The sequence below is a fragment of the Stigmatopora argus genome, chromosome 19 (genome assembly GCF_051989625.1).
Source record: "Stigmatopora argus isolate UIUO_Sarg chromosome 19, RoL_Sarg_1.0, whole genome shotgun sequence".
Lineage (NCBI taxonomy): Eukaryota > Metazoa > Chordata > Actinopteri > Syngnathiformes > Syngnathidae > Stigmatopora > Stigmatopora argus.
The window spans coordinates 8,100,468-8,114,685 of NC_135405.1; the positions used below are offsets into that span (position 1 = coordinate 8,100,468).

Sequence of the window (14,218 nt, forward strand, 5' to 3'; positions counted from 1 at the left end):
TTTCATTTCATACATTTTAAAGTTGCATCAATCCCAAATTAAATAGTTTTCTTCTCAATTACACTGGGCTGATGTTCCAAGCTGGTTATAAAAATGCCTTTATTCTGAAAGCCAATAGCAGAAGTCACTTATTTTACTCTTCCTACTGCGCTCACCTGGCACCAGTGTCTCTTCCACCCCCAAGTGCGCACTCTGATGCAAAATGATGATTTTATTATCTTATTACCAAATCGATCGTAATTACATCCCACTCTACAGAGATCACAGCGAAGGGATGCGATCTTAATGTTGAAAGGTAAGTACAAATTCATATTTCCATCTTGAAAAAGATATGGACAGTGGGTTTCAAAATTTGCATCAAAATGAAAAAATATATAATTGCTAAATGTGAGACAATTAATGCAATAGTATTGTTTAGTAAAAAAAATTGTAGTCTCGTGCAGAGGATGATCATGATTAGTCTGCCCCCTAAGGGCACATTTTGTGAAAAACAATTCGGTCATCCAAAGGCATCCATTTAAATGTCCAAGAGATTAGTGCATTATGAAAAAGTCTTGGATTTCACTGAAATTTTGCATGATCTGTTAAATGGCTTCCATGGAGAAAATCTTTACCTGTACGGCATACAAGACTGTGTAGAATTCACCCAGTGTCTTTTACTGTGAGTCAAAAAGATCATCAGAAATAAAATCTAGTCTTTTAATCCCTGGAACAATTATATACATTGGGACAAGCGAGTATTTGTAACTAAAAATACTGACTAGAAGCGACTGTAAGCACTCCTCTGAGGGGCAGGCTGAGCGGCACTTTGCTGCATTTGGTGGCGGAGCTGCTGGGAGTACGGATCCTCCATGGACTTGACCGCCAAGGTGGTTTTGGGACCAGTCTTCCACCCGATGCCACACTCGTCCACCACAGAGGCCTCAACTGTGACAGCGTGAGTGCCCAAAATGGAAAAATTGAGTAGGAACTGGGTGCTGAAGTAATCATTGTGGGGTTCTACCCGTTGCTCAATCTCATTGGTTGTACTGTCCAGCATGATCTGAAAGGTCAACAAATGATACATTTTGAAATAGTCCATAAATATAATATGACCATGACATTATTCATCACATGTTTCCTGAAGAGGAAGAGGGCCATTCATTTATAGTGTGGCAATTATTTAAACTGAAAAAGCAGTCGACATCCTATCGCTGTCTGTCAGAGCAGAGGCTTCTTAGTGGGAAATTCAGTACATTTGCACTGGATGAATACCTTGAAGTCCGCCCCTGGACCCTTGCTCTGGAGAGTGGACGTGACATTGAGACACACCGACTGGATCTTCCTGAAGAGACCTGGGCTGGATCCGTGTTGAACAACTCCCTCAACCTTGAGAGTCAACTGCTGGTTATGTTGTACTGGGATGGGTTCGTTGGGTGTTCGTGGGGAGGGCGAGAGTGCAAGCTGGATAAATGAGCACAAAAACATGTCAGTGATGAGAGCATATCTTCATTCAAAACACCATAGATTTGCTAAACAGCATTGCATTCCTTTTGATGATACATCATAATAAAATAATATATTGCAGGAAATTAAAATATTACATAAGAAAATAAATAAGATTACTTTAATAAAAGAAATTTGGGAAGGATTGGCCTTCTGTTTTTAATCAAGGTTTGTATGTGTTTGGTCAAGTGACATTTAAGACTCTTGAAGACCAATTAGATCAATTTCATGTAATGCTGTGCAACTTCATATGTCAGGATTTTAGGATTTAGCAGGGTAAACTCATTCTGTTACCTTGATGCTTGTCGATTGAAGCTTTTGGAAGAAGTACCTCTGGAAAGACAGCGGGACCTTCAGCAGGGCTATAATGGCATCACAAAGACAGCCCGTATGCTGACCAACATAAAAACAAAAATAATGTCAGAAAATCTGAATTACAGTAGACATATATTCATATCTTACCAGGTAAGACACCGGCGGATGCTTCTTGCCGAGGGTCTCCACTTCCTCAAGGACACGGGTAAAGACTGACATCATCCTCCGTTCATATTCGCTCTCTGACTGAACTGAGCCAAGGGGAGCATACTCCTGATAGCTGCATGATGCATACACAAAAATGGATCAGTTCTAATTTAAATGCAATGCAATGCACGCAATGCTTTAGTGTGACCGTGCCAGGCCGAACACAGAAACTGTCCACAGTGAACTCATTAGCATGCGTTTAACTAAGTTGACATTTCCCTGATAGATCTCCAACAAGGCACCACATGGAAATGACTAATCCACTCAAATGCCAGAGTAGTGTAGGTCAGAACATAATGAAAGCAAAAGATGTATGACTAACCAGCATTTGGTAATATGCTGTTTTTGATTCCAATGTGGATTCTGTCAAAAATGTATACCAATGTAGTCTATACCTCTCGTAGGCTAGGCATACCTGACAGCTTGCGGGTCCAATATCAGAGCCTCAATCACGTGAGAGACGAGCAGACAGCTCTGCTGTTGTCTAGTCAGGTCATTAAGATAATACAAATGTAGCAGAACGTGTCAGTTGCAATGTAGAGATCGTGGTCGAGAAGACATGCACTTTTTTCAGAAGGAAAAATACTTTAGTGCATTACTAGAAATAGGATACAACTCTACATTCCGCAAGGTAGCGTAGTCGGCATCAAAAGATGATTGGTGTAATTCAGCATAGCGGGCAGCGAGACTTGTGAACTCTTCCTTGCATACTTTCATCTGAAAAAGAAAAGAGTAGATCGGTTTTAGTTAAAATATCAAGTATTCATTCGTTTTCCATACCGCTTATCAGAACAAGGTTTGCAGGGGTGCTGGAGCCTATCCCAGCCAACTACGGGGATCAGGGGGGACATCCTTACTTACAATATTATATTTTCCCCAAAACCTAACAATACACTTTAAATTTTGTGGATTTTATGTATGGTTGGAGATATTTGTTTTTAAACAAACAAAACCCACAAATAAACAAAACAATAAGTAACAATATTAAAAGATAAAGAACAAATGCACTGATGCACTTATGTGTCTCATAATAATCTGGTGATGCTTATGTGTGGAAATATACTCGATGGTGTGCCTTAAAATCCAAACGCCCTGAAGTAAAAAAAAATAAGGGAATCAAAAGAGAGGAATCAATTGATCATTTGTTCAATTGTACACAAAGTTTTTTTTTTACCTGTTGTGAGATGCGGCCACAGCTCTGAAGGTCGTGACCTGTGCTCAAGGCAAGAGAGGTGGCCACAGCGGGAGGAGGGCTTGTCTTGAGACTGTTGCAGGTGCAAATAAGCTGGGACAGAGCTTGCAAGTTGTCGATGCGCAGTTTAATGAACTCGCACTGGAAAGTAAGTGGATTTAGAGGAGTGCTTGCTGCCTGGAGGGAAGGATTAATCACATAACCTTACATTAATGTCACAGTTGTGCACGTCTCAAGATAAATTGAAAAGATACAGGCAGGTATTATGCACATTAATTCGCTAAGAGGCAGCGAGGGATCTGATCCAACACCAAGACTATCAAGAGGTTCATCAACTAGGAGCATCTGTCACTAGTGATGGAGTTATTGAAATGTTTAATGGCAGCCAGATGCCTGGCAGTTAACTTACTGTGAGGGAGGCGATGCCCTTTTGGTAGGAGCGTAGGGCCTCGGCAATGGCACTCATGGCTCCGCTGTAGTTGCCGTCCTCCATGTCTGTCAGGCACTGCTCGGCCTGGGAGAATTCCTTCAGGCTGTTGAGCCAGAAGTAGAAATGCTCTGATGCCACGCGGGTTCGCAGACTCTGGTAGAGCTCACTGGAGAGCTCGTGGCACCCCTGTTAATTCAGGAACAGTTTACTGCAACCACACAAAGCTCTACGTAGCAGTAAAAAAAGTTCTACTTCAACAATGTACCCATAGTGATGACCATTATTTCCTTTACAAGCAGGTACAAATATAATTTTCAGACTTAAAAAAAACCCAAAAACGTTAGTATCCCAATTGTAGTAGAATATTCAGTGACTCTTCTCAGTTTCCTAAGATAAAACTGCACTTATTTCTACACCTTTAACCATTAACAAGGCATATGATTACCATGCGAGACGCCTGGCGTGCAATCCGGTAGACGGTCCAGCCATTGGCGACATTCTCCAGTTGCTGTTTGATGACTGTCTTTACTTCTGCTGACAGTGATGACTGGCTAGCAACAAAAATTACAGTCGCCAAAGAAACCTGAGAGAGATTATAAAGATGTAAAGGGGAAAAGAGAGGAGGAAAAACAGTGAAGCTATAGTTAAAAAGTAGCTCTGTTGATTCTACAATTTTACCACTGTCTTTTCCGGATTATAAATCACACTTTTTTCAGAGTTTGGCTGGGCCTACGACTAATACTCAAGTGCGACTTGTGTTTTTTTTCTCTGAGTATGTGCCCGTTATGTTTTTTTTAAAGCTATATTTATTTTTGTTCTTAGGTTTACAGATGTTTATTTAACCTTTTCTCCATTGGACTGTTGTTACTTTAACGTATGTTTGTTCTTTGTTGCTGAATAACTTGCCCTCCAAAAATGCATTATACTTATACATTTCCTCCTCTTTATTTTATTTTCTTTGGATGGTGCGACTTATAGTCGGAAAAATACAGTATTCCTAAAGCAAGATGCTAGTGAAGAGTAGCTAGGATTATTTGAATGGTCAATCCCAAGGGAAAATTTGTGATGATTTGCTATACTCGAGGAATTACAGAATGATTAAATGTTAACGATGGGCACAGTGCACTTTTCTCACCAGATGCTCTTGCTGTTTTTCAGTGGACGACTGACTGGCCACTTGGTAGAGGTCCACCAGATCTCCCAGCATGCTCTCTCCCAGCACCGGCAGATGAGAGGCAATGGCTGAGAGTGTGTTGCACATGAGAACGCGAGAGGAATCACAGGACAAGTGGAGTTGACCTAGCAAGAATTCCACTGCAGATTGGCTGAGGTGCGGTCGATTCTTCAGCAGCTTTACTAATGAGGTAAGAGTGGTCTGAAATTCAGAAGATTTGAAATTTGTGAGTGAGCAAAAACTAATTCAGGCATGTCAGAAAAATTGCTCAGCTATAATTAAGAAACTGTGGATAGTTATTTTTATCTAGAGAAATGAAGGCAGAGAACATATTGTCTCACTTTAAGAGTAGACTGGGCCCCTGGGCTGCTATCTTGACTGCAAAGCATCAGCAGCGACTCCAACCCTAATACTGTATCCTGCTCTAGATGGGTAATATCTGTGGATATACACATGGAGACAAATATGAATTAGTGTAATTTCAGAAGCAATTGCTTATACTGAGCTGTAGGAAAAGGTGGCATTAGATAATATATCAGTGGAGAGTTAAAGTACCCTTTTCTGGACAGGAAATTACAATATTCGACAGCACTACAACCCCATGGGCAGCAACAGCCAAGTTGCTATGGTAACAGCACTCCTGTGCCAATTTCACCAGGTCAGTGATCTGAAGGGGGGAAGAGACTGAAGAAAATGTTTTAAATGAAATTAGCAATTTAAATGCAAATGACAAAGCCTCGAAATTATGTCCAAATAAATTACAGAATATGAACCTCACCTGTTGTTTGACTGAAGTACTGCTTAATTGCAATTGTTTCAGACAGAGTGGAGAGAACAGCCAACATGCCCAGCTTCAAACTAACATTAGGACTACTCAGTGCACACTCACAAAGGGTCTGCAAGTAAAGAAGAAAATGGGTCTAATGTTAAGACTATGTGATGGATTTATTCCATCCAGTTTCAATCCTAGCAGTTTAAACAATAATTTTGCATATTCATTGGATCTCACCAAATCAGGGGAAACAATACTTTTGGCAAAGTGTACACGTGTATTACTAAATCTTCTTGTGAGATAAATACATAAAGTTTTCCCTTTTAACAGCTCATAACGAAATGAAGAACCTCATCGACAGCTGACCCTGACCTGTGTGTTCTCCCTTATCCAAAGATGAGGAGCCTTTTTTGCAAGGAGCTTTAGGTCATTTATCGCCAGCCTCTTGACTGCTTTGCGTGGGTCATCCTTCAGGTATTGGAGGAGAAGCTGCAACTATTAAATACACAAATAAAATATTATCAAAAGGACCCTTACAATAGAAGTGGTATTATTTATCCAAAAGGAACTACCTGCTTGGGTATGTCAATCAGGGAAGAGGCAGCAAGCTGGGTGAAGGTATGCAGGGTCACAATGACCATGGGCGTCGAGGGATAAGACGTGACTAAGTTTTGCAAAAGTTCTCGACTACTGGATGCCAAACTAGCGTCGTGGTGCATATGCTGCAGCATGGGGATCAATTTCAGCTTCAGGTCAACGGGAGTCTCCAAACCTGGGGCAAAGTTAAAACAGGAGACATGTTTATAAACAACAGTGTGTAAATTGTGCATCACAGATCCTTCTGTTTTTTTAAGAAATAAAAGTATTGGAGAAGCTAAGAAAAAAATGCAAAAATAATTTAAGGTATTACCTTGAATCATTTCACTGACTTTGTTACAAATCCCAGCAGCAAAGACCCTAAAAGCATACACAACAGTTAAATAAGAAAGAGAAATCATCACAACAAATCTTTTTTTAATTCGAGCAATTGATGCAGAATTTCTTAATTTATACAAAATATTTGAAGAATTTGGGATGTTTTTCAGTATGTAATCTGCATAAACATTGAAAAGTACTAACTACTCCCTTTTTGTACCAACCATAGATAAAACGGAAGAAATTAGATGGTTGCATTACTGTATTTCAATCTACACAGTAGTCTCTTAATAAAATGTGGAAACATTATGAAATATATACTGTTTACAACATATATTTACTTTGATTGGGCGGAAAAGCTGGCTGCAGCAAATATTGCAGCTTCTACTTCCACATTGTCATGAGAGTCTAGACTTTGGCGAATGTTGTGGTGTGCGTTCTTCCTCTCTGGGATGATGGAGGCCAAACTGCCAAGCATCCTGATGAAAATGGAAAAACAATTAATAAACTAAGTGTTTCTAAGTCAATTGAGTCAGGCACACTGAACAAGTAGTTCTGAATGGAAGATATTTCTATGATTCTGTTTTTGTTTTGTTCCTTGATAAACCTCAAAATTATGAAGTCAAGTGTCACAAACACGTTACAATAGACATGATGCCCAGCTGAACCAAGTCATGCAAATCAAATGTTCATTTTGAACTAACTACAGAACATAAATAAGTTGTAAAACTTTGTCATTGATTTCTTTTCACTAGGAAATGAAATTTTCATTGACTAATTTAAAACTGTGTTTCACTTCCATGTTATGCATTTTATATAGTGAGTATGTAAATTGGAAACTGTGTAGATTATTCCATGGGAACAAACTTTCAATAGATTACCTGAGGGTAATGGCTCGGGCCACAGGATCGTTGCTGTGAATGACAGAAAACACCCTTTTGACAAATTCGTCCACATTGAGGATTTTTTCTAGATGTTTTTCACTCTGTTGCGTTACTTTTAGCACACAGAAGCGAAGGAAGTTATTCCTGCAATAAATTAAAAAATACATTCGTTAGGAGGGTACATTCATTTTATGTTGTTTAGTACAATATAATGCCAACTGAGACATACCCAAGTCTGAATATATCAGCAAGTTTTAGAAAGGCTGAGTTAATGAGGATGGGAAAGGGGTATTTCAGGAAGAGTTTGGGGAAGAGGACCACAGCTTCACACTGCTCTCCAGGCTTTCCCGATCGCAGTCCTGGGAACAAAAACATACACACACATTCCTTTAAAGGTAAAATAAGACACATTAGTGTCCTTAAGACATGTTCTGTTTAATTGGCTACACTCAATTTGCATCTGAAACAATGCTAACGAGTAAGCAGGCTAGCATATGGGTACCTTTGTCGAGCTCCAACAGTGCGGAATTGGCATCAAGTTCTTGCTCGCCATAACACGCCTCCGATAAGAAGGAACGCGCAGTTGAAAGAGACATTTCCGAACGTTTATTGATTATTTACATTACAAGAAATACTCTCTCATGTTTTCTGACATTGTTACATTCAAACCGGACATGGAAGTGACTGTTTTTTTATACTGACAGGTTTTCACAATAAGGTATACATGACTGTTCCCAACCCTGTATTATACGGTTTTAATCGTCGACTGTAAATAAAGTCGGTGTTTAACTCTATTGAAAAAAACAAAAAAGTAATTTGTATTTTAAAGTGTAATTTATTTAATTTATATTTAACGTCAAGCGGCGCAAAGAGATCGGAAAAGGAAGACGACAAAGATCGGAAGTTGAACTTTGGACCAATCGTAGCCCATAACGTTGATCTAGCGCGTAATTTAGTCGCTGTGTTCAGACGTCTGTTCGCGGGAAAGAACAGGCGCCCTAACGCAGAGAATAACCAGCAAATAAAGTGCTATTCCAATTTGCTACAATAAATATACATAGCCATATTTTAGAGGTAACCACCACAGAGGCATAGGGATGCTTTTCCGTTCAATTGTTGGCAATCGTCTCGGTAGACAACGGCAAAATGGTAAGACAATACTATTTCTATCTTTCAATAAGAGTACCACTCAGTAGAAGGTTACCATTCAAAAAATTCACGTTCTTTAGTTCTTTGATCTTGTGCTTGTTTTTTTGGTATTTCTAAATTGTTCTATTTTGATTTATCATAATAAGCATTTTATCTTCAGTTGATTTGCAACTGAATCCAGGATCGCTGAGCCGTTTTAAATTATCTTTAGAATTGCTTACTTGTGTATAACATTTGGTTAAAATTACACAACACCTAAATGATTGGGTTTTAACTGTAGAACAGTAAACTGAGATATCAGATACAGAGCATTTAAGAATTTACCACAGAAAATGACAATGTAGCAGTTGTCAAGATGATACCAAAGTTGCTCAAATTATAATATTTACTGTATATTAAATGCATTAATGTTTCCAGCATTACCTGCACCTTGGGCCAAGTACCCTTTGAGTTCGCTTCTGGAAGGCTACCAGTGTGTTCGCCATGATGAACACATCTCCTATGGGAACCTCGGTGATTCTGTGCCTCCATTTGGATTATCGTTCTCCTCAGGTAGAGCAATTTTCCATCACGTGACAAAAGGTTTGATCCATAATTTTGTATCCATATCTAACAGTACAAGAGTTTCGAGATGTTCTGGCAGTGACAAATGAAGAAGGCATTGTTAGGATTTACAACACAGAGGGGCGAGGAAGCCGACTTCTGAAAGGTATCCATTGACATCTTTTTTGCAGCCTTGTGGTTTTTTTTAACTTCAAAAGGGTCTAAATATGTATTCTTGCAGAATGGCTGGCACATGAGAATGCTGTCTTTGACTTGGCATGGGTGCCAGGGGAGTCTCAATTGGTAAGGCATTATCCTTAGTAATAATTAATGGGATGGTGTACCTCATTGATACTCAGAATGTGTTATTATACAGTTTTTTTACCCTTTTTGTCAAAATCAACAAATGTATCCACTTTAGGTAACAGCTGCAGGTGACCAGACGGCCAGGTTGTGGGATGTTAAGTCAAGTGAACTTTTGGGAAGCTTCAAGGGCCACCTCTGTAGCCTCAAATCAGTTTCATTTGCTCCTGAAGAAAAAGGTGCTTTGTTTTGAAGTTCTGTTTTATTGTTAGCTTATGTATTGTGTACAGTACGCGTTTCTGACAATCCAAAATCATTCATGCCAGGTTGGATACATGCAATATTTTGATCTCCATTGTTACGTAAACAAACTTCAATTGACAGCATTTTTATTGTTGAAAATGTTTGCAAATTCACTTATTTGCCCATTGCTATTTAGATTTATTAACCTATTAATGGGAGTGTTTGTCATCTTACAGCTGTATTCTGTACTGGTGCAAGAGATGGAAATATTTTGGTGTGGGATATCAGGTGCAGCAAAAAAGGTACAACGTGCATCATTTATTTTCTTATTCTATTTAAAAAAAAAACAAGATCTGAGTAATCAGAATGTGGCATCGCTTGCTTATTTTCCCAGATGGTTGCTACAAACCAGTCAAACAAATTCAGGGTGCTCATAACAAAGCAGAGTCAAACCACCCATCTAAAACAAAGAAGAGACGACTCAGCACCCGTGGCATGGCTCCGAGTGTGGTGGGTGTAATTGAAAAGGCTCCATCCAAGCAAATACAGGCTTGTACGGTGGGAAATCTGAGCTTCCTGTGTTTTACAGGACACTCAGCAGAGTGTAACAGTGGTTTTATTCCAAGATCAGCACACTCTCATCTCCTCAGGGGCAGTTGATGGGTGAGACACAGCCCCTCATATGCTTCCATGACATTTACATTGCAAACTATTTATTCATAGATTTTTTTATTAATCCTTCAAGGGTAATTAAAATTTGGGACTTGAGGAAGAACTACACTGCACACCATCACGATCCCATTGCCCTGCAGACGTACCCCTATCCCGGTTCTTCCATGCGGATGCGACTTGGTTAGTCTTGAATCTTTGACTACAGCACATGCAAATATATGCTGAAATGAAAGCACATTACAAACAAGCAGTGCATGTTATAAATATTATTTTACTTATGTTACAGGTTATTCTGGACTTGTCCTGGACTCCACAAGGTCTAATATCATGTGCAACTGTACTGATGACAACATTTACATGTTTAATATCAGTGGAATAAAAACTACACCAGGTAAACGCTCAATTTAACTCACACTGTTTACGTATTGTGTAGATGATGGTCACAAGGATGTAAGTGAATATTTTTACCCAGTAGGTATCACTAAATGGCGCTTTGAAATAATAAAATATTGTTTATGATACTATGTTTTTTTCCACAGAGGCAGTGTTCAGTGGCCACCAAAACTCATCATTTTACATCAAGTCCACAATTAGCCCAGATGACCAGTTCTTGGCCAGTGGTTCAAGTGATAACCACACATATATCTGGAAGGTAAGTGATCATTTCACTCATTTTTTGCCATGATTTTAAGCAACACATATCTTCATAAATAACTCTATTCCAGATTTCTGATCCCATGCATCCACCAATGACACTTCAAGGCCATAGTGAAGAAGTGACATCTGTTGCATGGAGCCCAGCAGACTTCACAAAAGTGCGATTTTAGGTTTACGTGTACATGCATTTACAGTGAAGTACATACATGTGACGTACATTGTTCTTATTCAAAATTCTCTCTTTTGGCAGATTGCTTCCTGCTCTGATGACCACACTATACGTATCTGGCGCCTTCATCGTGAAATTGATGGGGCATCAGTAGGAGAGGCCAATCTTGTTGGATGGGCATCTGCAAAGAGTCCATGCAGTAAGGACAAGCATTGTAAACAAGTCCAGTAACATCATAATACGCCATATTTTCGTTTATATATTGGTCTAACTGATATAAAAATGTTCCATGGTGTCAGTTTTGTCCATCAAAAACTGAAAAAAAGTGATTATTGGTTACAAATATTTGTAACATTTATAACAAATATTTTTACCATATTCTTAGAACCATCAAACCCCACTGAAACAACCCCTGCTAAGGACCAGAGGGCTGAGAGCATCGGAGTGCTTTCCTCGCCGCGTCTTGCTGCCTGTGCTCCAAGTGGGGCCGCCTTGCCTCTACCCTCCAGCACCACGTCCTCTGTTCAGTCACAGCAAGCCAAATCTACAAATAGCCAGAGAACCCCAGGTTCTATCAAATCATGGTTATCCCCAAGACAAGGATCTCCAAGCCAGGAGAGCCCACACCTGCATCAAGTTCTGAGTCCGTGTCCTCAGAGCCCACCGGGCAATGAGTCTTCTAAGGCACCACGGGCTAAACGCAGGCTGGAGACTGACGATGGCTTATCTGATGAAAGTGATAACGCAAAGCAGTGTGATTGTGTCTCAAAACTCTACTTGGTTGCTAAAAGAAGCCGCGTGCAGTATGGTATGTGTTGCCAAGCTCAGGAGGGTCTGCTCCAAGCAGACAATAATAATGAGGAAGGGCCAGCAAAATCGAGACAGAATGGCAAGGAGAACTGCAGCCCTGGTGTGACAGACTGGCTCTCAGTGATGGGCCAAAAGATGAGAGGTAGCCCAAGTCGTCCACGAAGCCCTAGTGCGCCAAAGAAACAAGCTGGCAAAGGACCATCGTCACCGGTAAGCACACTCGTGAAAATGTGCTTTTTAAATTCTGCTCATTCCCAAAGGCCACACTGGAGTGTTCTCATTAAATTCTAAAGAGATCCAGTTAAGCAAAAGGTTTTGCCTAGAAAATAATAATATAGCAGCCGTCCTTTTTCTATACTGCTTCCGCTCATTGTCAGCATAGGAGGAATTTGACACCTCTATGTTCTCATTACTTCCTGAGGGGCAAAATACAGTTACATAATATTGTAACATGCTGGAATATTTATTTCTAGGGTTTCATTTTGAACTTGATAAACTGATTGGTCGCTGCACAAGGGAGGAGTTGAAAGGCATATGTGCATTTCCTGAATCTTAGCAATTCATACTGTAATTTCCTGCCAAGTTTCATTGACTACATTTTAAGCATTTGTCTGAATAAGCTGATTCTAAATTGGAGTTTGTATAGAAACTCCATGGTCCGGACTGGATACCGCCCATTGAAAACCTACAAATTGACACAGTAGCTTACCTTGGACATTACACTGTATAAGAGACAAAAGAGAACCACTCATTTTCGGTATTTCCTCCTATTAACACAGGTCATCACAGGTATTCTGAATATGTTGCCAGTCAAGAAAATCATGCTCAGTTATGTATCTTGCCACTTCATTCAAAGACACCATCATTTACTAAAAGGAAATTTGCAAACCATATACTGAAAGAATATCCCTACTAAAAAGTGTTGTTTGACCATTTCTCTAATCTTTGTTATTTCAGACTTTAAACTCACCACCGAAGATGAAGAAAATTTTCTCTTACTTCATTAGAAGATGTACTGAGTGACCTACAGATTTCCCCCTATTTGATTTTATTTGAAATGCATAGTTTATTATTATTATTTTTTACTGAGTATTAAAACTGAAATGAATATTTAAAAACAAATTCATTTAAACTTTGACGCACACGCAAACAAATACACCACCTTTAACTGTTTCATATTTATTGAGGCATATTTTGTCTCCTAAACATTTAGAATTCTGCGCAAAGTGCTGTGCAATGTTGTGCTACTGTAACACTGTCTCTAGTCCCCCGAAGCATAAACATTGCAGTAAATTGATATTTTTTTCTATCTTGGAGCCCATTTATGAACACTTGTAATTAATTCATGTTGTTCTTCTCTTCACCAAATTCTTTTTGTGTATCGGTTTTTCTTCTTAATTCAATGCTCCATTTGTTAATATGTAGAAAATAACGAGCAATTGTTGTGTGATTTTACTGTCTTTGCAACGCAGCTAACTGGGCAGATTTTTTTATTATCAAAATGAAAATATTTTAAAAAGTGTTTGCTGTGTTTTCAATGGGTTTTAGATTCCAACTTCTAATGACAGTTGCTGACATTTTTTCTTCCTCATGTTAAGTACAATCACTGTTCAATGAATCATAATTTTAAATAAATCTATTGTGGGAAATATTTTAATGAGGTTAAATTGATCATTAAAAATGTATTAAATGCGACTAGTTCAAGCATTGAATGTGCACGATTAATTTTAAAAAATAGACTTATAATGCAGTACCACAACAAATTCAAGACCATAGCAACAGTATAACTACAGTAAATGAACAGACTAATTGCTACTTTATTCCTATTCACGTGTAAGGTCAACTAGTTCGATTAATTTTAAAAAGTTTCCCTGGATCGACTTTCTCTTCCACGATTGGTTACTAAAGTCGCCCATCAATAATCTGTCAGGCAATGCAGGCTGCGTAACAGGTCAAAAACATTTGAGAATTTATTTTAGTATAACATTTTAATGTAAATATGACGGTAATCGTACAGCACACATTTTAAGATGGTTTGAATTATTTGTCTTGGTGCTACTCTAGCAAAAACTAGTCTCATCTCATTTTCTGAACCGCTTCACACACCTCATTAGGGTCACGGGGGTTACTGGGGCCTATCCCAGCTGACTCCGGGCCAGAGGTGGGGGACACCCTGTATCGGTGGCCAGCCAATCGCAGGGCACAAGGAGACGGAACATCAAGCACACTCATACCCATACCTAGGGGCAATTTAGTGTCCAATCACCCTACTATGGATGTTTTTGGAATGTAGGAGGA

The 14,218-nt window shown here is 39.2% G+C and overlaps 2 protein-coding genes and 1 long non-coding RNA gene across 3 annotated transcripts; 2 read left to right on the forward strand and 1 right to left on the reverse strand.

Annotated features, from left to right (window-relative positions):
• The first annotated feature begins 155 nt into the window (after window positions 1–155).
• Window positions 156–6,585, forward strand: LOC144064778 (uncharacterized). The gene is made up of 3 exons (XR_013296891.1): window positions 156–295; window positions 4,788–4,993; window positions 5,906–6,585. It is a non-coding gene; the product is annotated as an uncharacterized LOC144064778 (long non-coding RNA).
• ints7 (integrator complex subunit 7) lies at window positions 197–8,076 on the reverse strand. The gene is made up of 20 exons (XM_077587576.1): window positions 7,877–8,076; window positions 7,604–7,733; window positions 7,372–7,518; window positions 6,832–6,969; window positions 6,486–6,532; window positions 6,148–6,347; window positions 5,948–6,070; window positions 5,582–5,699; window positions 5,359–5,487; window positions 5,145–5,242; window positions 4,765–5,004; window positions 4,075–4,212; window positions 3,609–3,815; window positions 3,182–3,376; window positions 2,621–2,724; window positions 2,423–2,491; window positions 1,948–2,080; window positions 1,780–1,878; window positions 1,255–1,443; window positions 197–1,042 (listed from the first exon to the last, which is right to left on the reverse strand). Exons 1-20 carry the CDS (start codon window positions 7,968–7,970, stop codon window positions 761–763), a joined length of 2,880 nt encoding a protein of 959 aa, XP_077443702.1. The 5' UTR covers window positions 7,971–8,076; the 3' UTR covers window positions 197–760.
• A 198-nt stretch (window positions 8,077–8,274) lies between these two features.
• Window positions 8,275–13,442, forward strand: dtl (denticleless E3 ubiquitin protein ligase adapter). Its single transcript, XM_077587577.1, has 15 exons — window positions 8,275–8,523; window positions 8,941–9,075; window positions 9,140–9,232; window positions 9,308–9,369; window positions 9,488–9,608; window positions 9,849–9,914; window positions 10,007–10,122; window positions 10,202–10,275; window positions 10,358–10,464; window positions 10,571–10,675; window positions 10,824–10,936; window positions 11,010–11,099; window positions 11,192–11,309; window positions 11,496–12,130; window positions 12,878–13,442. The coding sequence occupies exons 1-15, from the start codon at window positions 8,472–8,474 to the stop codon at window positions 12,941–12,943; spliced, it is 1,953 nt and encodes a 650-aa protein (XP_077443703.1). The 5' UTR covers window positions 8,275–8,471; the 3' UTR covers window positions 12,944–13,442.
• Window positions 13,443–14,218: the final 776 nt, after the last annotated feature.

Bases quoted from the DNA above. Each gene is read 5' to 3' on its own strand.
- ints7 (XM_077587576.1), bottom strand. From the start codon at position 7,970: ATGTCTCTTTCAACTGCGCGTTCCTTCTTATCGGAGGCGTGTTATGGC. The intron at 5,700-5,947 runs GTCAGGGTCAGC...CTTTACTTGCAG, and splicing joins GGATAAGGGAGAACACACAG to ACCCTTTGTGAGTGTGCACT. The intron at 5,488-5,581 runs GTGAGGTTCATA...CATTTTCTTCAG, and splicing joins GTACTTCAGTCAAACAACAG to TCTCTTCCCCCCTTCAGATC.
- dtl (XM_077587577.1), top strand. From the start codon at position 8,472: ATGCTTTTCCGTTCAATTGTTGGCAATCGTCTCGGTAGACAACGGCAA. The intron at 9,233-9,307 runs GTATCCATTGAC...GTATTCTTGCAG, and splicing joins AGGAAGCCGACTTCTGAAAG to AATGGCTGGCACATGAGAAT. The intron at 9,609-9,848 runs GTGCTTTGTTTT...GTCATCTTACAG, and splicing joins ATTTGCTCCTGAAGAAAAAG to CTGTATTCTGTACTGGTGCA.